Consider the following 27,355-nt stretch of genomic DNA (forward strand, 5'->3'; position numbering starts at 1 on the left):
GATGTGTTGTGTAAATGTTAGATTATTCCGAGATGGAACTGACTAATTTATATTTATTTCTTTTAATGGTAATGTGTTTTGTTGCAATTTACAATAAATGTTCGCTTTTAACAACTGGATTACCCGTCTCTACAGGACAAAACGTATACGTTAGTAAATGAAGTTAGAACTGAAATTTTGTAAGACACTGAAAAATTTATTAATCATGTGCATTATTATGCTTCAATTGGTGAATATTGAGTAGAGTTTGTTAAATATTTTTTCATTGAATAAATTTTGTACACAGCATTATTTCTTGTTAGTATGCTTGCCATCCTGTACCCCTCACAATAATTACAATAGCATTTTAATGTATCACTTATGTCATGTTTGGTCTTGTAACACATCCACTGTTTGCTTAATCAGGCCAGCTAGTTATTAGGAGCAAAATGCTCCAGCCCCAATATGATTTGATTAATTGTAACCAACTGTATTTAAATATTTGATTTTGCTCAGTAACCGACATGTCATGGAAGATACATCTGTTATTGAGTCAAAAAATATTCTTTACTAATAATAAAGCTGAAAGTCGGGATGTCTGTTACCTGCATAGCGCCTAGACCGTTCGGCCGATTTTCATGAAATTTGGCACAGAATTAGTTCCTACCATAGGGGCGATTGCCTCGAAGCCATTTTTCGGAAATTAGATTCTGTTCTTTTTCTATTCCAATTTTAAGAACATTTTACCGAGCAAATTATCATAATGTTGACGAGTAAATTACCAAATTATAACCTGGAACTGTAACATGGATGAGCAAATGAACATAGCAAATTGATGAGAAATTCATCATCCATTATTTGTAAATATACAGGCGAACCAAATGACCTTCTAATTTTCTACTACGGGCAAAGTCGTGCGGGTACTGCTAGTGTTTTAAATAAAGTATCTGGAAGCTTTTCAAATTCATTTGCATTTTATAAAAGTATAATCTATGTTATTCATACAATAAAACAAGAATTTGTGCAACAATTGATAAAATCTATGAAAATATTAAAGGAAAAGAAAGAAAGAATTCTGTTTCTCACGCATAAAACTTACTATACATATTCTAGAACCCATGTTTGCAGAAAGGTTCACATTGCACAAGACTGGACTTGAGTTTGGATAAGCAAAGGACACTTCATCAAGCTGTAACACTGGAGGTTGCAGAGGCTCTGGATTTGGAAACCTCAAAACTACAGCTGTTTCTTTTTCTACAGGTTTCAAATCTGGTCTTCAAGATCATTTGAGCAAAGATATGTTATGCATTTTTAGAATATCAAAGGGATGGCATTGAAAAAAAAAAAAAGAAAGAAAGAACACTTACTAGATATGCTGCAGTAATAACAAAACTGCATACTTTCTTTCAAAAAATACCACATAAAAGTATTTGAGTAATTTTAACACTTTTTTTTAAGAAAAAGTTTGATATGGAACCCTAACAAAAGATTTAATTCCTAACTCATGAATAAACTAATTACAGAGCTTTTTTTTTTCTTTAGAATTCATTGATTTTTACAAATAAGTTGATTTTACACCTTTTTTTCAATTATAGAATATATATATATATATATATATAATAATTATAATAAAAGTGAAAAATATTGAAAAGACCACACCAAAAGCCCATAGATGCGCAACGCAGCAAAACTAAAAAGCCAAGTAAATATAAAATATGCAAGCCAAATACCAAATATTAAAAATTATATAAAAAATAATGATGATAAAAAGGAAAATTGCAAATAGCTATTTAATAGGAAAAGACAAAGCATGAATCCAGAGCTCATCAGCCGTGGAGGATTCAATAAATATGGTCCTGGATATTAACATACAAATTGATTCAAATTGTTACACTAAAATCTATGATAAAAGGCGTGAATTTAATTTCACAGTTAACAGCTTACAAGATTTTTCCTCCTGCTTAAGTAAAAAGGATTTTATTGGCATAATTGTTTCGCAAACTATCAGAATAAAAAGAATTTGCAATACCATTTCTCCATTTAATCAAGAAATTTCTGTATTCAAAAATATACTTTTTTTTAAATAACTTCCCTAAAAATCTGGTTGAAAACATTTTTTAAGTATAGCCTTCGATGAACATTTCGCTTCTTTTGAAACCGTTTAACTGTGTAAATGTATGATACAACCGTGACAAACCATTTTTTGTGGATCGCTGGGGTGGATGAATTTTACACGTGAGCAACGGACGACTGGCATGTTGTTGGATTGATCTCTTTGGATATGGATTTGTTTTTTACTTTTACGTTGATAACTGGAATGAATTCTGTCAAGTTGAACATCGGATTATAATTGGATCTCAAGGTAAGATAGTTTTGTTATTGGCAGGTACTGTCCCGTGGATGGCTAATTATCGGAACTTGTTTTCCTAATTAGTCGAGGCGAAACCCCCTGCTTTTAGTTTTAGGTTTGAACTCTTGTTTATTGTTTATAGTTTAACATGTGGTGCATTTGCCCAATGTTACTCTATATTGCATGTACTGGAGCTTAAACATTCTCTTTTAGTTCACAGTTAAATTTTTTGGTCTTTTGACCATATTTATTGAATCCTCCACGGCTGATGAGCTCTGGATTCATACTTTGTCTTTTCCTATTAAATAGCTATTTGCAATTTTCCTTTTTATCATCATTATTTTTTACATAATTTGTTTAATATTTGGTATTTGGCTTGCATATTTTATATATATATATATATATATATATATATATATATATATATATATATATATATATATATATATATATATATATAAACACTCCTGTTTGTGAAAATTGCAACACCATGAAGGAACCATCATAGTTGAATGAAATTTAATACACAGTTGAGTGGTAATGGTACAAATAAATGATTACATTTTCAAACCAAACAAACAATAAAAAGAGATGGAAATTAGTATTTTGTGTGGCCACCATGCGCCACAATAAGAGCTGCTACACGACTCGGCATGGAGAGAAACAAAGTTTGAATATCTGCCTGCGGAAGAGTATTCCATATTGTTCGTATGTGCAACCAAAGTTCATCTGTCCAAGCAGCAGGACGAGGATCATGAGCAAGACGCTGCCCAACGAAGTATCACACATATTCAATCGGTGACATGTCCGGGGAATATGCAGGCCAAGGAAGAAGCTGTACCTGCTGCAAATCAAGGTAGTATTTGACAGTCCTGGCGACATGTGGACGGGCATTATATTGCTGGAATACAGCCCCTGGCAACCCTTGCAGGAAAGGAATTGCTTGGGGCTGTAAAACTTTGTTTATGTATCGGGTACTGCTCAAATTGCCCACAACTCATAGCAATTTTGATTGTCCATGATATGCTATAGCAACCCAGACCATAACTCCGGGTGTTCGTCCACTGTGGCGTTCGATAATGCACTCCGGAACGTGCCGTTTACCGGCATAGCGCCTGACACGAATTCGGCCATCATGGTGCCACAAATTGAAGCGGGATTCGTCAGAAAAGACGATCTGCTGCCAATCAGCATGCCAGATCCTATTGCCATATCCAGGCCAATTGTAGCCGCAGGCGGTGATGGTTTTGCGTGAGAGCAATCCTGTATAAAGGAATCCTTGCGCACAGCCCACGCTGCAGCAGATGTCTCCGAATTGATGAAACACCCAATGAAACACCTGTAGCTGTCGACCACTGTGCTGCCAATTGTCTAGAAGATGCTGTGCGGTCCTTCAGCGCCATAGGCAACAGGTGTCTGTCATCGCTAGCTGACGTCATATTTCGGGGTCCACTCCCAGATTTCTGAGCTGTCCAACTCTCGTCCGCCCACTGCTTCCAAACACGCATGATTGTGCTTCTGTTACGCTGCACACGAGCGGCTACTGCACGATAAGACAATCCAGCTTCACGAAGGCCGACGATTCTGCCCCGTTCAAACTCTGAAATTTGCTCAAATTTTGCTTTCTTTTGTCAAAGAGGCATAGTAAAGATTCAGTTAACGTTTACTCTAGCATATAACCACCGATAACCATACACGCCTCGCTACAGCCGTCTATTTATATTCGGATCAATCCGCCGTTCAGAGGGCGCTGCTCAGCATACGCATGCACTACAGGTCTGCAATTCTAATCATTTGCATATCATGCCCTACTTTTCATTTCCTGCAATTTTCAGCTCACTCGCGTAAGTCCTTCGTGGTGTTGCAATTTTCACAAACAGGAGTGCTGATATATATATATATATATATATATATCTGCAAATAAACCAACAATAACTAAATTGCTTTTTACTGATCCTATATAAATATTTTCTTCTGGGAGACAATCGGATTTTGTGACAAATATTGTTGGAACCTTTAGCCAGAATGGAGTTGAATAGCATAAGTGAAACTAAATCAGGTTCCAGAATTATAGATTCAGTATAAGCAATAAAATAGTATGAGACCCCAATTTTGGAATCCCAAAATAAAGAACACCTGAAAACTGTAACTTTAGTCCTTAAAAAAAAAAAGATTTTTCTTTTTTCAAGTTTAAAAGTCCAAAATTTTTGACAATTAGCAATTACTTTTTGAAAACCCAATACTTTCAGTTCAGCCTTTTTAAAATGTTTTTTCGTTGCCACGTGTTATGCATAAATAAGCGTTTTGCAGCAATGGGTTAACACTTTCGGTTCACAATTCTTTTTTTTTTGTTTCTTCTCATAAGTATGCGATAAAAAGCCTATTGAACAAATGTACAAAATTATTTTTAGTAAAAATATGATTATTTATTGTATTGATCGCACATTTCATAAAAATAACAAGAAGTTCTGTCTAGAACTAGACGAGCCTACTTTCCCGTATACCCATACTACTTTCTAGTACCTGATCAATATTCTCAAAAATAGCTAAAATTGCAAATTTTTTCAAACATATTTTTAAAATACTTTAAGCTGATTTCTAGGAATAAAATATTCCTCACTCATCTAAAAAAATTAAATGCGTAAAAAAAACAAAAAGACAAAAAAAAAAAAAAAAAAAAAAAAAAAAAAAAAAAAACGAACAAATAAAATAGCAGCAACTTTTAAACAAAGCAGCTAATACACTTTTTTCCATTGCAAAATATCTTTAACAGTTTTCAAAATGAAAAAATAATAATTAAAATTAATAAGCTCATTAAAATAAATACATCATATCAAAAAAAAAAATAGTTTCTTTTTCCCCTGTTGCCAAAAACATTTTTTAAATAAATTAATGCACTTACCAAAAAAAAAAAATAATAAAAAAATAAAATAAAATGTCAATTTAAAGAAATAATTTTCATTGTCAAAAAAAAAAAAAAAATAGTCTGCGCATATTTTTATGTAGAAACATAGACTTCGAGTTTATTCACCAAAAACTGAGTACCTAAATTGAAACTTTAGCGTAAAAATAAAAACAAGTCATATCAACAATAATTATTTCACAGTTAAAACCAGGGCAGCGGAGTCGCAGTCGAAGTCAATCTCATTTTGAGATAAAGGAGTCGGAGTCGAATATTTAAGAATCGGAGTCAGTCATTTGTCCTCGGTGTATAAATTTTTGCCAAAGCTACGAAGTCAGAGTCGAAGTCCGGGAGTCGGAGTCCGATTAATTGTCGGGCACAGGAGTCGGAGTCGGAGTCAAGTGCCCCTAAATTCTCGGAGTCGAAGTCTGGAGTTTGGCGTCAAGAGTTATTTCCAACAAAATTTGTTTGAAGTAAATCCGCCTTCAAGTACGGAATCTACATTGACTTTCAGTTTCCCCGTAGGCGCTAATGTTAAGGGATTTGAACTGTTTAAAATTGAACGGAAAATTGTTCAAATCAAAAAGATATTTTATATACAAGTTTTTCATCAAAAGCTTTTTCCTACAAAGTTTGTTTGAAGCAAATTCGCCTCACAGTTCGGAATTGCCTTGAATTTCCCCGTAGGCGCTAATGTTAAGTTTTTTTGAACTGTTCAAAATTGAACAAAAAATAGTTCAAATCAAAAAGTAAAATATGGGAATGAGATGTCCTCGCCGAGATCTTTTGAACAAAAAAAAGTTTTTCCGAATCGGACTATTCATTCAAAAGTTATTAGGGGGGGGGGACAGACAGACATTTTTCCCCATCTCAATACCCTACTTTCCAATTTTTAATTTTTCGATATTTATTTAATTATTTTATTTATTTTTGACTTTTTTTTTGTTTTTCGTGATATTTTTAAGATGCATTAAGCCTTCTTTCATGCTTTTTTCTTCTTTTTCTGACTTTTACTGGGAAAGTAGGCTAAAAAGCAACATCCGCGGACTATATGCCACTGGAAATCATCTCCGACTTTTGTTTTAGTATTATCAAGAAAACTTTCATTCAGATGATAAAAAAATAAAAGAAATTTAGCACAACATTAGCAAAACTAGGAAAAAACTGACAAATTTAATACCGTACGACAGAAGAGTTTTCACTATTTTTTGAGTCAGAATCCAAAATCCGGAAAGTTCCGAAATCTGGAAAGGTCACGGTCCCAAGCATTCTGTATTTGGGGTCCCATACTGTAGACAATATTTGTTAAGAAACTTAGCAAATAATAACTATACTCAGCATAAAACTGTGCTAAAAAAACATTTTAAAATATATGCTTCCATTTTTTTAAAATAAAATTACTCATTTCATCGCCTCAGAGCTAAGACATCTAATCCCAGAAATAATACTAAGATATCCTACTGTTGCTCTGAGGCGATGATATGCTGTGTTTGAAAAGTAAAAAGGACCTTCCTCAAAAATCAAGCCGTATCTGAATGGATTTGATGTGAATGATGAAACAAATATTAAATAATTACTAATAAGCAATTTTTAAAACATTTTTTGTGAAAGGATTTTTTTTTTAATGGCGTTTGATTTAAAAGTTCCATTATATAAAAATTTGAAACCTCAATATTTTTTAGTTATATTTTAAAACACAGTTCTACTAAATAGTTTCAGAAAGAATTTAGTAACCAGGTCTTACTTGACCTTAAAAATTGAAAGAGTAAGAATGGTTTTCCAAGTTGTAAAAATATTGTAAAAGGCTTTTGAATAATGAAACTAAGGATGGACATTATAAATAAATGTTGAAGAAAATTTGTTAAAATATCAAATGAAAACAGCGAGTATACTTACAATTTTTCCAGCAATTTTATTTTGCTTTGAACTAGTGAAGCTCGTTTAGCATTATATCGAAATTTGTCAATAAACACCTAAAAATGTAGAACAATATAGGATAAAGGGGATGGAAATAAACAGCTGAAAACAAAAGACTGAAAAGTAAAAATCTTTATTTTATATACAAAAGTATCCTGGGAGCATTTGTATCCTAAAGTCACAGTACAAATAATGAACTTATATTATCAAATAATCAGAAATGAATTACTTGATTTTGCTCCGATACTTGTTTAAATTATAAATATAAACAAACATGTAAATTTCTAATAAGCTCCAAACCTTTTTTTTTTTTTACTATTTCACAGAATGAATTAATTTGAGTTTTTTTTTTTTTTTTATCCTCTTGGAAATTAGTTAAGGATGTTCTGCAAACGATCAAAGGTTTTTTTTAACCTATGGCAAAGATTATCAGATTGAGGTAGTTTGAACAAAAAATTAATAGTTGTATATATTTTTAAAAATAAGTTTCTTTTGGATGAATCTTCAAAGCTTCTTTCTATACAATTCTAAAAAGAAAATCAGAAAATGTGTATGTCTATTGAGTAGATTTGTTCATTCATTAGATTGTCTCACCAGTTTTTAGTTAAATCCACAAAAAACTTAAAGCAGAACTAAAACAGTTCTCACATTTTCTTAAATTAAAAATTACATATCAATGCCGACAGAGTTGTGTAGAGGTTAAACGTTGGCCTCTTATGCCTAAAGGTGCAAATTTGAACCTGGCTCCAGTCAGTGGATTTTCAAGATGAAGCAAAGCAAGTGTTTGTGTCGTATGATTATGCAGCATGTAAAATATCCCTTGTATATTTGCTTGGCTTTGAATACTCTAGGCAAAATCAAATTGTGAGTGAAGTTTTGCATTGTAAGTAGAGCATAGAGGTCCAAGGAGAGGTACAAGGTAGGAGCGATCGCCCCTCCCTTGCATCCGCATGTTTTCCAAATTGATGTTATAAAACGCAGGTGTAGGCTACTTTTGACGACATCAATTAAAGGAATGGAGTAAACCCCCAGATATTTTTCAAAATACAAGTCTTAAACATGCAATTGCAGACATTTCATGTAGCGTCTGGAGAAGAAATGGTTCTGTTTCTTCTCTCTGGTAATTTTTGAAGCTGAAGTTCCAAAAAGTGCTACTTTAGACAACCGTCAATCATGTAAGGGGGAGGGGGTTTCGAAACCTTTTCCGGAATCACTAAAAATCAAAGTTCTAAAATGCAATTTTATAATTGCTCTTTCAACGGAAAAAAAAAGAATAGGTACGGAGATCTTTTTGTATAAATCTCGATATTTTAATAGCATCAAAGAAAAAGAATGGCGCCCCTCCTCCCAACCATGCAAGATATGTGGTAGGAAAAAAATCAACCGCCCTCTGCTTGACCACAGTTTCTGTATCCGCCCATGAAAAGGCCTCCATCTGGTGGGGAAACTGGGGTTAAAAATTCTCATGGTAACAGCATCTGCCAATAGTGGTGCCACATCAAAAAATAGTTGCCAGTTTTTGGGGAATGCACTAGCTCTGCGAATGGTAGATAGCCACTATGAAGCCCCATTTGAAACAACAAAAAATAAACATCAATAAAAAAAAAATCATTAATGTCATGTACTAAATATCACAGCGTCGATCGATATTTTGAGTTTGAAAATGAAGTTAAGCTTATATATAAGTGTTCATTAACTCATCAAACTTCCATGTCTAATTTTATTTAAAGTGGTTGCTGCATTTCATTAGCTATGTTAACCAAAAGGCTTGTTAAGGTTTAACTTAAAGTCTTAAGTTAATTTAAAGGTCAACCGATCCGCTTCTTTCAGCAAAAAAAAAAAAAAACAATAATAATAAAGACAGCTTAATGTACATTGTATTATATTCAAAATGTTTATGGATTTTTAAACATACAGTTAACAGTAAAAATTATTACCTGCACATGAGCCTTATATTGTTGTTGTGCTTCATATTCCCTCTGCTGGTGTTTTAGTTTCTCTGTCATCGTTTTCACAAAGTTCTCATAATTTCCTCGGTAACTTTCAATGTGTTGTGAATGAAAATGCAAGATGTCTGTCGCAACAGTGTCCAGAAAACGTCGATCATGAGAAACTACAAGAATAGTAGATTCCCATGTCTGTAAATAAATTTTTGAACAGTTAATGAAAAAGTTTTACCCATGTAATAGTTAACTTTTCAAAAAATGGTTTTGAAACCAAACCATAAAAACTTGTGGAAGAGATACATAACTTTATTGTTCTAGTGTCTCTTTTTCAGCAATTAAAAATATATTTCTTATAACCAGGGTCACATTCTATGATTGAAACATTGATGATAAGCTGTTGAATCCTGAAAAGGAGCGATGCTAAAGGGATGTAATAACATTCACGAAATCAACACTTAGTAGACAATAACGAAGCCGATACCCGATACTTCCTTCCAAAAAAAATCATGTTGTCAACGAGGAATTCGCGTCAGCTCTATAATTTTTTACTCATGAAAAACTCGCATTATAGCCCTTTCGCGTAAGTCGTATCGCGTTGCAGCGGGAGTCGACTGTACTTTACATTTCAATACCGATAGTCACCTAAATTTCCTTCTTTTTGTATATAATTGTGAATAAAATTTAAACCTTTTTTTTAAAATTAAAACTTATAAATCTCCAAGCGAGATCTTTGGTTTTAAATGACATTGCCTTTCCTTAGATGTTAATTTATGAAAATATAACGAGTGTAACGAACGTACCCTCGTAACGAACTTACCCCCTCATGCTAGGGAAAAAATCCTTTTTTAACCGATCTGGCCTTGATTTGACAATAATGAGGGCCAAAGGGAAATTAAAACCGGTGTGGTCAACAGGTTTTGCAAGAATAATTTCAACATATCCTTATGTTGTCATAACAGGAAACTAAAATGAGGTTGTTCACAGGGTTAGCAGCTCTGCCCCAGAAAAAATACTTGCTATGAAAGCCACATAAAAAAATCCTGTACAGCCTTTAAGAAGACTAGGTCTTTATTAAGCCCATAGAAAAGATGCAATGACGGCATACTCGACAACTTAGCCATAATATAAAATTATAATTGAAAGACAAGTCCAAACAATGGGTTGAGCACAGGGCTGCAGAGAGCCAAGGCGGGCCCTTAGTCAGTTCTGTCAGTGGGCCCCCTGCCCCAAAAGAAAAAAGAAAGAGGGGGGGGGAATCAAAACTGCTTACTAGAAAATAATTAACTCTATAAAAGTGCTACAACAGTAAATACCATAAGAGTGAATTTTACTTTATCTGTAAGTTTCCACTTATTCGGAGTTTTTTCTCCCCTTCATTCTTTCTTCCTTTTCTGTCTTTCTTTCCTTTCTGTCTTTTTTCGTTTTTTTTTTGCGTCAGTGTCGCCGGGCCCCCTAAAGGCCCGGACCCCTAGTTTCCGACTAGGCGGACATGGCCTCTTGTCGGGCCTAGTTGGGTGGGACAGAACTGTGGAGCAAGCCAAGGCCCACCAAGCACTGTAAAGCCCAAATACAGATGTGACGACAGCAACAGGCTCTTGGCCCAGCTAGGCTGGCCCTAGTCAGTTTATTAGTCCCCAATGAAGATCAATGGCCTTCTTAAAGCTATCCACCAACTTGCTCATTACCGCCTCTTCCGGTAAACTGTTGCAAGTTCCCACAACCCTACTAAAGTAGTAACTTTTCCTATTTTCCTTGAGCTATCAATTGCATTTACATGCTACATGAGTTACTCTGAAAAACATTCACAGTAAATAATCATTCACTAACTTGCTAATTAGCTATGCCCAACAGAAAATTAGCGATTTTGGTACAGAAACAAATGCATCTTTGAAACAGATTGCACATAACAAAAGCTTTATGTATAGAGATTTTCATGCAAATTGGTATGACTTTCCTAGAATATTTTCATTGTTAATGAAATTATATAAATGAATATAAGACAGATTGTGGCAAATGAAGAGTAAGAAATAAAGGCCCTCTTTTTACCAAGCATATGCAGTTTAGATGTACAGATAGCATAACAATTTTGAGTTAAAGTGAGAAAAATATTTCTTATAAACTCCAACAAAACAAACTTGAAAAAATTTACTGGGATTTTAATTCGGGAAATTTTGTGGGCTCAATACAAATGTCTTGATACATTTAAACATACTTTAAACTAAGACTTGTTAAATATTTTCATCCAAGTTACAATATTAATAATGCAAAATAATCTAAACATGCCTACAGTAGAACCTGAATTTGACATTCTTGGGGGTTTATTTGAATGATGGATGCAAGCAAACAATGAATAAAAGTTGAAATAAAATAATATGGCCTGAAATAACATATGACAGTAATAAATATGCTGCAACTCTAAGCAACAAAGCAACTACTACACAGTTCAAGTGTTTACTTGTTGATAAATTAGACAAAGAAACTCTGACATTGCAAATGCAATCTTCTATTTGCTACTTTTAACGCACACTCAGAGCTTTGGCATCAGCGCCAGACACGCGAAAGAGAAACTGGCGCCAGCAGCAGCACAACGAACAGAACAATAAAAGCTAAATGTACTTATTTATTGATTTTTTGTAAATAGAAAAAGTATTGTTATGTTGCAATTAATATATTTATGGGTAAATATTAAAATAGGTGCACTAAAATAAATCACTAAAAGCGCCCCTCAATAATGGTGATTATTTACAAAAACTAATTTTGGATTATCGAGTATACTACAGAAGATTTCAATGAAGTTTCAAGCTTCTACTTAGGAAGTTGGAAAAAGGAAATGAAGGCAAGCGTTTACCTTTATTTCACAACTGATAAAATTTTTGGTTCCAACACTGAAGACTTGAAGAGAAAAATTAGTGATGAACTAATTGGAAAATTTATAACCTATATTTTTCAGCCTAAAAACCTTATGTATAAGCCAAAAGAATATTGCATTGAAAGGAAGGAGACAAATTTAAAAAGGATAAATTTTTTACACCTAATTCAATGACTTTAAAAATAGGTTACATAACACAATAATCAAATTCAATAATACACTAAAAATAGTTTTATGATACTATACTAATTGATTAATTTATTCTGAATCATTAAATCTTACCTGCAAATAATTCTCCAGCCATATAATAGCTTTCATATCCAACATGTTCGTAGGTTCTGTAAAAGTTTATTTTGTTTAAAAAATTTAAACAGAATCAAATTAAAGATAGAATTAAAAAGCTAAACAAGTAAAACAGTATGTTTCTGCATATGTTCCTAGTACAAACTTACATTTTGAATCTAATCTTTGCTAAATTTGGCAAGGAGGCACTGTCATATAAACAGATTCTCATAGGGATTTTGAAAGTTTTAAAAAGTTTGTATAGCACTAGTGAAAATTCATAAATAAATTTGCATTCCTACAAGAGCACTTGTGCGCAACTGATTCTTCATATAAATGGAGACATACGATTCACAGCCATGTGCTGGAATGTTGACTTGTGGGAGATTTTCAACCCGCCAACCTTTTGTTTAATTCATATGGGTGAGCAATGCTGGAGTTAGAGAGCGGGGAGGGGGATATGCAATTCCCTGAAGTATTTGGCTTATTGTTGTAATAATAATGCAAATTTAATATTAATTGGTTTAAAACTGGCAATTTTGAAAAAGATAATTTTCAAAATTAAAGCTGGTGTAAGTAAACTAAACTGACCTTTTTTGGCTAAACAAAATTCCTCCCCCATGACACCTACACTACAAAAAGATGTGCTTTTCACCAAATTGTTTCCCCATTTATAGCACTGCAGCTTAGCTTTAGAATTTAACACTATTTCCCTCTAAAATTCATTACACAAACCCAAGCTGTAAACAAGAAATCACCAATTTATGCAGTAATAAATATGCATGGTTTTTTACAAATAAAAGATATTGTTAAAAAAATTTTAATTAAAAAAAACCCTATTTATTTCTGAGTAGACAAAATGAAAATGAAAAACATTCTACATGAATTCATTTAAATGTCTTTTGTATTATAAAGGCTTAAGTAATGCCAGGTTTAAATTACAATCATTCATAATTTCATTTTACCACTTAATTAATCATTATCTTAACGTTAAGAGTTAAATTGAAAAACCAAAGTAAATAAAGCACAAAAATACAGCAAATAGCTATTTCAAGACTACAATAGAGTCTCTTCATCAGTGAAAAAAAAAAAACTCAACACACAATTAGAAAATTGCAAGAGAACTGACGTCAACAGATACAGATAGGAATTTATATGGGCCAGAGCGGAGCTCTTTTACCCTGTATGAGGGAAAGTCATGAAGGAGTTGATTTGAAATGGTGTAAGGGGGGGGGGGGATGGAGTGAAAAAAAAAAAAGGAATCTTTTCAGGACCACACTATATACATATTTACAGGGATTACATAATTGAAATGACAGGAGAATTGAATGATCCGGAATATGATAAGAACCGAGTATATACAAGTATTTGCATGGTATGTACAAGTGGAATGAAAACTGATAGGCCTAGTCCTATCAGTGCCGAGAATGAAAAGAAGCTTAGGCAAAACCTAAGCAAACAAGAATCATCAACAGATGAACATAGCATCCGATGGCATATTTTTGCCGCCAGAATTAAATGTGAAGAAGATTTGATCGAAGATCAGTGGGTTTTCGTGATAACCAAGTTTGGTGAAGAAGTTTGTGGTGGTGTCAACAATATAGTTTTTGATGTAAGATATCCCCGAGTCCTTATGCAGGGTTTTATTGGAGACAAACCATGGAGCTCTAAAAATTCTCCTGAGAATTTTATTTTGGAGAGTTTGAATTTTTTTGATGTTACTAGGAGCTGCATATCCCAAGCAGGGGATACTGTATATGAGTGCAGGGCGAATGATCGAGGTGTAAAGTAGCAGTCTGCTTTTAGTGTTCAGTGAGTTATTTTTATTAAGGAGAGCGTATAAATAGCCCACTTTGACATTGGCCTTTTTTGATAACTTGTTCAATGTGACAATTGAACCTGAGCCGTCTGTCAAGATAGACGCCCAAGTACTTGACATTCTTAGAGTATGGGATAGTGTCTTTTCCCACCATGATTTTCTTGGGATAATTTTTGATGTTGTTAGGTGAGAAGCAAATTGCTTGTGTTTTGTCAGTGTTGATGGCCATACGCCACCTGTTTAACCTGACGTCAACCACAAGGACGCCGGTATTTATACCAAATGTGCCAACCAATAGGAATTCACGATACAAGACGACAAACAACCAATCAGCGAACAAGTCATCCCCATGGTGCGCAGCCATCCCGGAGGAACAACCAATCAGAAGCCAGGAAACAAAAAGAGGGAGAGAAAATGAACAACCACGAAGACGCAACAACAAAAATTTCTTCCAAATACAGTAAAACCTGTGAAGTTAACCACCTAAGTTGACCGCTTTTTTCATGCACGGAACTAGCCTTTATCATATAAATCAACCTTTGTAAGTTGAACACTAAAATAGTGCACCGCAAGTGGTCAACTTACACAGGTTTCACTGTATCAGGAAAAAATGGGGTGCTGAAAAAATCATTGACTAGAGAATGAGAATTCTTCAAAAAAAAAAAAGTTTCCCAGAAATCGAACTCATAGACTGAAGAACATTTACAAATAAGTTTGGCAGATTAAAAATCAAAACAGTGGTCAGATGTCCAACAACTTATGTAAGCAAGAAACCTTCCAAAAAGTTTTCACACATTTAATCGATGTTTGGTTATCATTATCAAAGCTTTACCCCATGCTTGCTATTAATCACCACAGTACTTAGTACTTAGCACTTTTCTGCTTATCACCCTAGCACAAAACTCCATTCAAGTGTTTTTCATGACAAGGAACCCCTTTTTCCTCAATAGAAAAAGTTAACATGTGGATAAAATATACATTTACATATTTTGTGCTGTATCAAAAGCTTTTTTTAAAAAATCATTTTATTAAAGAATTATTCACAGATTACATTTTTTTAATTAAAAGCATTAGTACTGTTATTTTTAATCATGATTGTATCAAACATAAGCTTTAGACTAGTTTGAAATTAAACGTGAATCAATAGTTAAAAGGAGGAATTAATGTGGCTGCAAAAACTTACCATCAAGTAATAACAAATCGGGTCTGCAAATAAAAATTTAAAATTATTATCCACTAAAGAAGCATAAAAAACTCTTCAAATAATAACATTTGAAATTTACATGAATTTGTTCAATGTACTTTAAACTTACTTAGAAAATAAAGCCCTAGCTAATGCTATTCTCATTCTCCATCCACCAGAAAATTCTCTAAAACAGACAAGAAAATAAAATTAACACATATTCAACATTTGAAAAAAAATAAAAAAAAAGGCCCGGGGGGGGGGGGGGGGGGGGAACCAACCAAGAATAAATACATTCACTTGCATTTTATCAATTTGTGAGCTTTAAATGGGTTTTTTTAATAAAAAGAAATTGTATAAAGTTGAATTTGTTTCTGACAAATTAAAATATTAGCAATGAAGGAATGCAGCCAGGTTTTTATACGTTATTTTTTATTATATTATTAACTTTTTTTCTTTACCAATTTCTATCCATTATAGTTAATTACTCCACGTTTCTAACAGTTAAAGTTCTACAAGTTTATCTTTTCGGATTTTTCATTCACACAAAATATATGAAAATAACTTTAATGATTTTTTTAAAAGTTATCTTTACTAATAATAAAGCTGAAAGTCTCTCTGTCTGGATGTCTGTAGGATCTCTGTGACGCACATAGCGCCTAGACCGTGCGGCCGATTTTCATGAAATTTGGCACAAAGTTAGTTTGTAGCATGGGGGTGTGCACCTCGAAGCGATTTTTCGAAAGCACGATGTGGTTCTTTTTCTATTCCAATTTTAAGAACAAAATTATCATAAGATGGACAAGTAAATTACGAAATTATCATAACGTGGAACCGTAACATGGGCACAAGCCAATTGGTGAGATACGAAATTATCATAACGTGGAGCCGTAACATGGGTGCAAGTCAATTGGTGAGAAAATTCACCATACATTATTTGTAAATATACAGGCGAACCAAAAGACCTTTTATTTTTTCTATTACGGGCAAAGCCGTGCGGGTACCACTAGTACTATAATATATGCAGAATCATCAATTTATGCAGTAAGGAATATGCGTGGTTTTTTACAAATAAAAGATATCGTTAAAAATTTTTAATTTAAAAAACCCTATTTATTTCTGAGCAGACAAAATGAAAGTGAAAAACATTCTACATGTATTCATTTAAAAATCTTTTGTATTAGATAGAAAGGCTTAAGTAATGTCAGGTTTAAATTACAATCATTCATAATTTTATTTTACTACTTAATTAATCGTTGTCTTATCGTAAAGCGTTAAATTATTGCAAAAATATGTAGAAACAATAACATGTAAGTGCAAAGAAAATACACTTTATAAAAAACTGCCAGGGAAAAAAGGGGAGGAGTATTAAAATAAAAACCATTTTTACTTAAGAAAAAAGCATGCACTGCCATTTATTTTTCCCCTTAATAACTAAGCTTTCATGAACATTCATAACACAATGGCATTGAATAATGCATAAGCAGAAATACTGCAGTGGTGTATATCCCTCTGCTTGCATAGAAACAGAAAAGATTAGAAGGCATAGTGAAATGTAAATAATCCCATTGGGAACAAACTTACTTCGTAGCTTTCCTCTGCATTTCTGGCGAAAAACCTAAACCAGCTAATATAACAGATGCTCTGGCCGGAGCTTTGTCTGCTTCAATTTGCTGCAGCTCCATGTAGATTTCTTGTAACCTGCCACTCAACTGATTATCATCAGGTGCTGGGCTGAATAAAAGGGGAACATTGCTTGAAAATAATTACAGTAATGAAAACAAATTCTTCTTAAATTTAAAAACAGTACAGTGGATTAGCAAATGCCTCTAAGCAAAATTACACTAGCTTTCATCAGTTCCTTTTTGAAATACTCTTGGGGGGAAAATCATTTATTCAACCATTCCATTTTTAATCATAGCACTAAGTAACACAATTTTCGTTTCTCAGGGGTCGGAATCTTAGAGCAGGAATTAAAATGTAGGGAGCAAGTCCAATCACTAGCTTAGCAAAAGCTGACCCAAAGATCCCAAGTCGAGTGACTCAACAAGGGCAAATGGTTAGCACGCTTTGCATGAAACAAGCAAAAGAAACCTGATTTCTTCCCATGTTTTGCTTTAAAGTCTATCACCTGACTTGGGGTCTTTGTTACATGAATGAAAGTCTTCACTCCATTCAATTTTATCTCTTCTCAATGGTCCGAATAGAGGTTTAGAAAAATTTAGGACACAATTTGGGCAAAAATTTTAAGACAACAAATAACAAAAATGAGCAAAAACTAATTTCTCTATTTTGAGCATCTGCTTCCTTTTTGTCAACTTTGTTATGAACCAGCATCCCTTTCCTCAAGAAAAAAACTATAAGGAACTTTTTTTCCCCTTACAGGACAATCAGAAGTAACTCCAAAGTCCTCCTTTTCTCACAAAATATTGCACTTTAAAAAAAAAGCCCTAGCTTTAACACCTTGTAAAAATAAACCTTAAAACATAAATCAGTCACAATCAAAATAATAAATAAAACAAGTTACAAACAATCCACGTTTAGTTACGGTTAATCCGTTTCAGACTCAGTCCTGACAAGTGAATTTCTGCGAAGCGGGATACTTTATTTATAATTCGAATATTTTCCAGTTAACGCCTCCAGACATTAAAAAACAACTTTTTGTCGCCATTACACAGCTGTAATACCCAAAACGTTCTCCAAAACATGAGAAAAAAAGCCATAATAGGGTGCTGTTATCACTGTGCATTACACTAATAAATATACACACACAGTTCTCACACAATAAAATTTGAAAATAGCGCAACTTGTTTAATAATGAAGTAAGTGCAAATGAGTGACAGTATCTCCCCTGTTCCACCTCATTATTCCTTTTGCTTTAAATGTGATATATATACTTATTGTTTGCAAAATAATTAGTTGAATTTGGCTGCAGATGCATTGTTTGCAATAATACAACAAATATATACTCCCCAACAAGTGTTAATGGTTTGAGCAATTTTTAACACTCTTTTCAGCATTTTTATACACCCCCCTTCTTAAGAACTAAGATAGCCCATCAGAACTCGCCTAACTTGAAAACAATATTTTGTTACTCTTTTAAAGAAAAGAGTTAATATAAGCCCTATAAAAAGTTTCTTTATTTTTTATAGTAAATTAAAAAAAAAAAAAGTTTTTGCTTTTTATTTAAAAATTTAAGTGCAACATTTATTTTTATTTTTTTTAAATTATTATTATTTGTTTATTTATTTTTATTTATTTATTTATTTATTTCAAGAACTGATGATTGCTACAATGTTTTTTAACTTCCCTCTAAAATTTTACAGTATATATGCAATGCTGTAACAAATTGCATATGCGATACTTTTCTCTATACCACACCATTTACTGTAGTGGTTTAAGATTGCCCTTATTGTGTTTATTGAAAAGTGTAAGTCCCTGATAAAGTGGCTACTACTGTAACAATAATAAAATGGCTTCAAAGTGAAATTGGCATTAGCTATAATTTTGGATTTTTAAGTCTACCATTTGCCATTTCATATGCTAGAGGCCTTTTTTGCACCACACTAATGCAAGTGTGACACTAAGTTTGCAGATCCCTAAGCAAGAAGTGAGCAAGCCTTTCAACCACAACACATTTTCAACATATAATCAAACTTCCTAACATTCATGGTGCATTTTCAATATATTCTCTATGTATGCTCAATGGTTTGTGCTACCTGGATAATACTGATAGCTAAGTTCAATTGTGATTAATGTAATTCTATGACCATTCACAAAGACAATAGAATAAGAAACACCAAACCACAGCAAAGTAACATCAATAAGCAATCTTGGTCATTGAAAATTATTTCTTCCGATACATATTTATATCCATAACTTAATAGTAGAATAGTTAAACATGCAAAAAGTGAACACAAATCTTACCTTTTACCATTCATTTTCTCTAGTAGTGACTTTTCTTCTAACATTAAACTTTGCCTTTTTTCATCACATTCTAAAACACTATCAAGGGCTATTGTGTCATTACCAACAACTTCTTGTTCAACATGTAAAATGGATATATGAGAGGAAATTTTTAGTTGGGCACTGAAACAGAAAAAAGAAATTTCCATTCAAATTCATTTTAAAATTTCCACATTACGTAGGACTAAAAAATGCCGGATTTTAAATATCGAGCTGTAAATAATTTGGTAACTGTTTTACAAGGCTTTTTTTGTTCTCAACGATATATCACTTAAAGCTGCATGTAGTAATTTGGAAAAAATTTTACAACTTAAAAAAAAGTTTTCAATTGGCTTTTTGAACTTTTTACAAAAGGGTTTTGCAACATTCATTTTCAAAATTCTTTTCGTACTAACATTTTTGAAATGCGTTAAGAGATTGAAAGTTGACTTTCATAATGCAGAAAAATGATCAATTTTTTCATGCTTATCTAAAATAACACCATCGGTAAGAAAAACTATTTTTATAGGGAAAAAAAATGTTTTTTCGAATGGTACCAACAAAAAGAAGATGCAAGGTGACAAACTTGAGCTACAGAACATTGAAAATGGCTATTTTTCAAGTGAACGATTTTAATAGCCACTTTGGATAGCAATATCTTTTAGGAAGTCAATATTTACGCTCTGAAACTTTTACCCATCAAACCCTTGTATATTGACAATAGAATTACTAAGCACGAGCTTTTGAATTATTCTTGTTCAGAATTAATGACATTCTAAAATCCAGGAAAAAGTTTCTCAAGACTTTGCATGTGCATTACACAAAAGTTACTGAACTCAAACTCACAAAAATACCAGAACAAATTGACAAGTAAATATTTTAAGTTCCTAAAATTTCAGACTTCCAGTGTGAAATTTTTTTCCACAACCTGAGCCTAAACATTGCAATTTGCTACAATAAACAGAATTTCAAGCTCATTTTTGTATCCTATTCGAAAGAATACCATCGAAGAAAAAACATTTTGACAGGGAAAAATGTGCTTTTTTCATGGTATAAATGAAATGAAGATGCGAGGTGGCCAACTTGAGCTACAGCGCTTTGAAAATAGGCTATTTTTCACTTGAACGGTTTTGATAGCCACTTTGGATGACAACACCTTTTAGAAAATTGATATTTAATCGCTGCAACTGTAACCTATTAAAGAAACAACTGTTTTTACAATATAATTACGAAGTACGAGACTTTGAATTATTTTTGTTCAGCTTTTATGACGACCTAAAATCCAGGAAAAAATTTCCCCACTGTGCTTTTACACGAGTTTACACGCGTGCTACAAAAAATGTAATAAGCTCAAATTCACAAAAATACTTGAGTGTATTATCAGCCAACTGTACTTGAAACTCCTAAACTTTCAGGCTTCCAGTGTGATGAATTTTTCTGCAACCTTAGGCTAAAGATGGCAATTTGTCACAAAAAGCTAATTTGCCATTTTGGGGTCATTTTGTTTGGAGAGATCCTAGATCCTCAGGATTTGGATCTCGGAAGCTGAAATTTTGCTTGGGTTAGTTTCAAAGGCATCTCTACACCTCTATAAAATTTCATCCAAATCGGAGATGGTCGAGCGGAAACCACTAGGTCACTTGACGTGGAATGACTCACAATTTATTTCACTTACCTGGATATCATTTTGAGCAAAGTACTCTTTCCGATTCCATTCCGGCCAACCATGCCAAATCTACGCCCATACACCAGGGTTAAATCAGCACCAGTCAACAAAGTCCTAAATGAATGAATTAGCAAAAAGTAAGTTGCCATATCAAGACATTTTATAAGAGTGTTTATGAATTAGAAAAAAACTAAATCACACTTAAGTAATTAAAACAGCAATAAAATATTTTCAGCACTGCAGAAATTTAAAAATAATTTTAGATTTGCTTTAATACAACTTATCAAAAGCCACAATATCAAACAAATTTTCAATACTTAATCTGCCCTGTTCAGAAAGAGGTGCAATTTTTGAATTTATTTGGTTATCATATTCAAAGCATTAGACAAAAATTGTTCAAGATGATTCAAATAAAAAATATAGTAAAACGCTTTCATCTATGGAAAGGGACCAGCTTCATTGATCAAGATACGATATTGGATAAAGTTACTATTAAAACATCGTCAACATTGAATGATTGGAATTATTGACTTAAACAAGATGCATAATAAACACAGCACCATGGTATTTCTGCAGTTTCACTACAGAAAACACGAAATTAAATGAAATATATATATATATATATATATATATACACAACATGTGACTTCCTCTGCAGTCTATTAAATGATCTATAGTTTTTGATAGTTGAATGAAATAAATGCTATACTCTTATATGTGTATTAGAAGCTAAACATATTAAAAAAAAATCTTGATGAATTTTTGGGTTTTTTTAAATGAAATTTTAGATTTTTCCCTGCACTAATACAGTACGGTAAGCACTGAGGAGAATTTCAAATTAAATGTTTTTAAGAGTGTCGGAAACCTTAAATTACAGCGACGAAAACTAAATGGAATGCGCAAATGAAACAAAAATTCAATTTAGGTATTTGTAACCTTAGGGTGAACAAAAAAAATGTATTTGCCAATCCCCAGACTTATGAGCTGATGTGACACCACATTCCGTTTTATAATTATGTCACCTACTTGGCAACAAACGAATGACAAAAGCTAACAAATTGCAAAAGAAAATCGTGTGATATATCGCGAAATGATGTTACCCTGCATTGAAATTGGCATTGATTTGACACAAAAAAGAAGTAAAGAGCTCTTTTACTACATCTGACTAAAAGCAATAAAGGACATGCAGAACTACAACCTATATATGAAACTCCAACCTTTTATGGCAGGCTGTTTTTCAGCAGGGGTGTGGACAGAAATTTTGGGGCCCGACACAAATGACTTTCCCGGTCTCCCCCTCCATAGTGTTTACCCCTATAATTTACGCCTAGTTCTAAAAATATTATGCCCCCTTCAGGCTCAGGCCAACAGGTGTCCCTTCTCCCCCCTGTTTTTGAGTAATACGATATCAGACCATACATAACTAAAGTAGGCATATTTATACCTACCCACAATTGCTGTGAGAAAAATCCGTCATAACTAGCGTGGGAATGGTTTTGTTTTTTATACACGTGTAGCTGTATGTACATATGCATATACAGATTATTTTGAAAAACTAGTCAACATTTCCTTAATTGGAGGATGAGCAACATGGAAATTTTGGCCAAAATTTCCAACAATATTTTTTTTTTGTGATTACAATACTTCTGTACTTCAAATAAAGTATGTTATATATATATATATATATATATATATATATATATATATATATATATATATATATATTTATATATATATATATATATATATAAAAGTTTTCGGATAACCATTATTCCTCAATAAAAACAGGGGTCTGTCCAGGGTTTTTCACAGGGTCCGTTTTTTGTGAAAAATCAAATAATTTTGTGAAAAGTCAAATAATTTCTCGAAAGATCGTTTTTTTTCTTTTTTTTGTGAAAAAAAAAGAAATTTTAAATTTTATAAACATTAATAAATGTATTAAGAAGGAAGGAGGGAGCGAGGCTCATGGCGCAAACTGCGACATTGAAATTATTATTTCTGAAGGTTTTCACGGCAATGGGGGGACACGGGCGCCCATATAGGAGGCAAGGGGGGGGGCTCAAGCCCCTCCCCCCTTAGAAATTAGAACTTCCTTGCTTTCAGTACTTTTTTTCTTTGCAAAAATGTAAAAACATTTCTTTTCCAGCCATTAATGAATAATCTATTAAAAATGTCAAACTTTAATAACGCTAATCTGTATTGAAATTGGTGTCTACGGGGAAAATATCCTGCTAAATAATGGGGAAAATATCTGAGCCCCATTCCCCCTTAAAATTTTGCATATCGGCACCCATGAATGGGGAGGCATTGTTCTCCAGCGGATGGTCACTCCTGAAGTATTCAGTATCTATATATACCATTCCATATCTTATTAAATTATACTAGAAATATTTCCTGAAGATGTTGTATGGAGAGTAAAAACTTAAAAAATAATCGAAACAAAAATAAAATTTAGTCAGAGGTTCAGTATATATAACTTTTTGGTGGATGAAATTTTTAGAGCCCGGAAATTTGCTTATAACTTTTAAATTTTGTAATTTTTAATAAGATTAATGTAAATTTTATTTGTTTACCTCTGAATAAAGCGTAGTAAGCATCAAAAATGCGAAAAATTCAATTCCCATAGCGGATGCAAAAATATTGAAATTTTTAAAGTGAAGGTAAACATCAAAAGTATAAAAATGGCATATAAAAGAATTTATTTTAGTAAAATTCTTTTAAAATTGCATGTTAAAGGTTAATGATAAACATATTAATTATGTCTATCGACATAGTTGAAGCAAAAATGAAACTAAACCATCGATTCAGCCTTTAACTTCCTAACACTCATAAAAGAACACCGAACTCCGCTTAAACTAATGATTTCAATAAAAAAAAACAAGAATTTTCATTTGTTTGCCTCCTAACAAAACTTAGTTAGCATGAAAAATGAGTAAGATTCGATTGTCATGCCAGATGCAAAGAGATCAGGTTTTTTCAAAATGAAAGCATTAAAAGTAAAAAACGGCAAATAAAAGAGTTTATTTAAATAAAAGAAGTTTAGAATTACATTTTAAAAGGTGTACATGCTGAATATTACAAAAAACCACTGACATATCGCCAAAAATTTGGAGTAAGAAAGGAAAAAAGAAAGGAGGTGGGGAGATGTAGCATAACAGACAATCCCAGGCTTGACACCGGAAAAAATACAAGAATTCCGGTTTATAACCGGTATACAAGCACCCTTGTTAGCATCAAAAGTTCAAAACTAATATTTCTTATCAAGATAACATTAAAACATGTTAAAACATCATAAAGGAGCAAAAATTTCCAAGCTGGTAAAATGTTAGGATTTTATTCCAACTAAGTCCATGTAAAAAGCTTAACACTAGAGGTTATTTACCGTTCACAGGGGCGGCAAATGGGGGGGGGGGTCAAGAGGGGGCAGTCGCACCCCCACATTTTTTGAGCAGAATGATAAAAAATGGATGAATTCAATTTTTGTAAGTCGGAAATCAATGTTTATTTTTAAAAAATCTCGCTCGCTCTCAGTAATTATTTGATGAAACTCGATACATTCCCAGAATAGAAAAAGTATTTTTCGTTATTTGGATGATGACTTAGAAATTCATGAAGTATTTTCCTGCCTTTTCAGAACATAGAAAACTGATAGAGAACCATGGTTAATTTTAACTAAAGAAGACATTTCCTCATATAGGCTAAATATTTCATACTTGTGTGCCCAGTGCAATGATGGTATGTCCAATAAAAGAGGCCCGTTCAAAGTGGTGTGGCTGCATGGTTTTCACAAGAAAATTCCTCGATATTTTACATTCACTTTTATGCTCAGTTTTTAAGTTGTATATTTATTTAATGAGTGTTCATTGCTTTCTTCTGCTAGAAACACGTTTCAGCAGCTCAATACATTATATGCTTTCATAGAAACTTCTTAAAAATGCATGTGATTATTGAATTAAAAAAAAAATATATTGACAAATACCTTTTATGGGGCTCTATAATTATGTAATTATGAAATCTCGGAGTGACACAAGATAGTCTTCAAGAGTTAAAACCATTAAAACATTTCTCTATAACTTCAAAGCAGTGATTTGACACCTCGAAGAATTATTGCAAAAAGATTCTTTCCCAATGGTGAAAAAGCTCATGCCCTTCAGCATGTATGACTTTGTTTGAATTTTTGTTTAATTTGTTTGTATTGAAGAAATTTTTGAAAAATGCTTTTCTCTATCAAAACATCTTCAATCTGCTACCCTTTATTTTCGGACTATTCAAGCCACAGTTCAATCTACAATTGATCTGTGCACCATACTACCATAGTTCAATCTACAATTGAAACTGAAAAGAGATTTTACATAGATGTATATTTCAGTCAAACGTGAAACTTTTCAAAAAAATTCTTCGTCCAAGCCAATTTTAAAAAGGCGGAAAAAAAAATGTGACAAAAATCCACATGACGATGTGATTTTTGAATATTTTGTTTGTTGTAATAGATTCAGTTTCGAATGAAATTAACACAAAATTTGATGATAATTATTTTTCTGTAATGGTTGGCTCTGGATTGGATTTTGAAAACGAAACATAAAATGTTTCAATTATGAGTAAAATTTTTAGCATGAGGCAAGAAAAATTACAAGCAATATACCAACAGACCAGTTATCACATCCAGAGACTGCAGTTTCATCCTTGTTATGGACTCATCAGTCTGAAATTGTGAATAACAGAGCTGGAGGCAGATGATATCTCATTGAAACTGAGAGCACCGATGAGACTAGATTATTCAATGATGAAAAATTAAGCCCCTCACAATTTTTGAAGTTGCCTGGGTGGTTTTGAAGAGCAAGATATAAAAAGTGTTTTCATACATAACTTTGTTACTTCAATTATTTTTTAACTATTCCAATCAGCTCAGCTAGTAGAGAAAGATTTTTTTATGTCTCAGGAGGTCAGAGAATTATTTTCGAAGCACAATGGGCAACAGCATGACACTGAGCACTGGTAGATTAGTAACACGATTCCCTGCTCTTCCGAATTCCAAAAATTATGCAATAAAACTTTTCCAAAAAGGTATAAAATCTTTAGTATCGAGATGTTTTGTATGATAACTTATTAGAAAATGAATCAAAATTTTAATTGATTCTAAACACTAATTTTTATTCATATTAAACCGATTTTATGACACTTCCTGTTGGCTAATATCTGTTTGGTACCGAACTGTGATAAAACATATTTGAGAAACTCGACCCCCCAAATGAAATGCTGAAATGCCGCCCCCCAGCGTTCATGTTAATTTTATAGCTGGTAACAGTATCTGAAGTGATCACATTTCTTCCCCACCCTATACTGCCATGCTAAGCACAGATGTGGTATCTGCACATATTATCAAAATTGAGTTATTGTCACCAGGTGGTCGTTAGTAATTTAATTTACCTAAATCTCAAGCTTTTTGGCGATTTGTAAACGCGAAATATTAAAAAAAGCTTTAAGAAAAAAAGTCGTAACTGCAAATTTGCTTAGTTTGCTAAGGCAATTTGAACGTAAGTGACAAATACTAAGCCTTTAATGTGGTATCTGCGCAGTTACCACTTTTTTCCGTAGTAATTTGTAGATACGACTTTTATACCTTAGTAAAGCAGCAAATTTAATAATGTAGCAGTTTATTGTAACACAGAATATTAAAATTAGTTTACCGTTGAATAGTTGATACAGATTGATAATAAAAACTAATACAACTTTGCATAATTGTTAAAGTAAATATTCAGCTTTTTCTATTTAAATGGTTATTTAAAATGCGAATTCTAAAGATGAAATGCATGTAAAATATTCACTAATTCTTTCATGCAAAAACAAAACGCATTTTATTCTACGGCTAGTAATATTTTTATTTAAGTATTGTCTGCTGCCAAAATTATCTTCATGCTCGGTAAAAATGAATCTAGAAAATAAATTACTATTAAAAAAACACATTCTTTGAATATAAAAAACAGAAAATTGCTATGGATTACAGTTTTAACTGTCCGGAGTTTTGAAAATGGTATCTTTCAGAAGATAGATTCTGTTAGATTTGTATTACCAAATAAAGCGAAACAGCTAAGTTCAAAGAAAGCAGATGTTTTCAGTATTATTTAATGATACATTGAGCACGTTTTACTAAGCTATTTTTGTCGTATCTGTGCAGATACCCCTAAAAATGCCTAGTCATTGTCACTTACGGTGCAAATAGCTTAATATATGGAAAGGTTTTGAAAAGAAAATTTGTCGTAACTACATTTATTAATTTTAAATTAAGATTTTTACAAAAATACTCTCTTACGGTTTTTAGATAAGTTATTTACGAAACAACTACCGCAAGTTGAGCATTTAATTAAGTCATAAATCAAAGAAACGAGTTGTAAAACTTTAATCATCAATTTCTCATTTTGAGCTCTACTGCAGATACCACATCTGTGCTTAGCACGGCAGTATAGCTATTGGCAGTATAGCTATTCCGTTAGCAAGTT

At 32.7% G+C, this 27,355-nt stretch overlaps 1 protein-coding gene across 1 annotated transcript in view; it reads right to left on the reverse strand.

The window, feature by feature from the left end:
• Positions 1–27,355, reverse strand: part of LOC129230700 (ATP-binding cassette sub-family F member 3-like) — a 64,535-nt gene that overhangs the window by 13,133 nt on the left and 24,047 nt on the right. Inside the window, 9 exon segments of the mRNA XM_054865119.1 lie at positions 1,068–1,253; positions 7,128–7,204; positions 9,086–9,286; positions 12,246–12,301; positions 15,248–15,270; positions 15,378–15,434; positions 16,832–16,981; positions 19,175–19,336; positions 20,868–20,972. Of these exon segments, the coding sequence (XP_054721094.1) occupies positions 1,068–1,253; positions 7,128–7,204; positions 9,086–9,286; positions 12,246–12,301; positions 15,248–15,270; positions 15,378–15,434; positions 16,832–16,981; positions 19,175–19,336; positions 20,868–20,972 (1,017 nt within the window).

This window comes from Uloborus diversus, chromosome 9 (genome assembly GCF_026930045.1).
Source record: "Uloborus diversus isolate 005 chromosome 9, Udiv.v.3.1, whole genome shotgun sequence".
Classification (NCBI taxonomy): Eukaryota; Metazoa; Arthropoda; class Arachnida; order Araneae; family Uloboridae; genus Uloborus; species Uloborus diversus.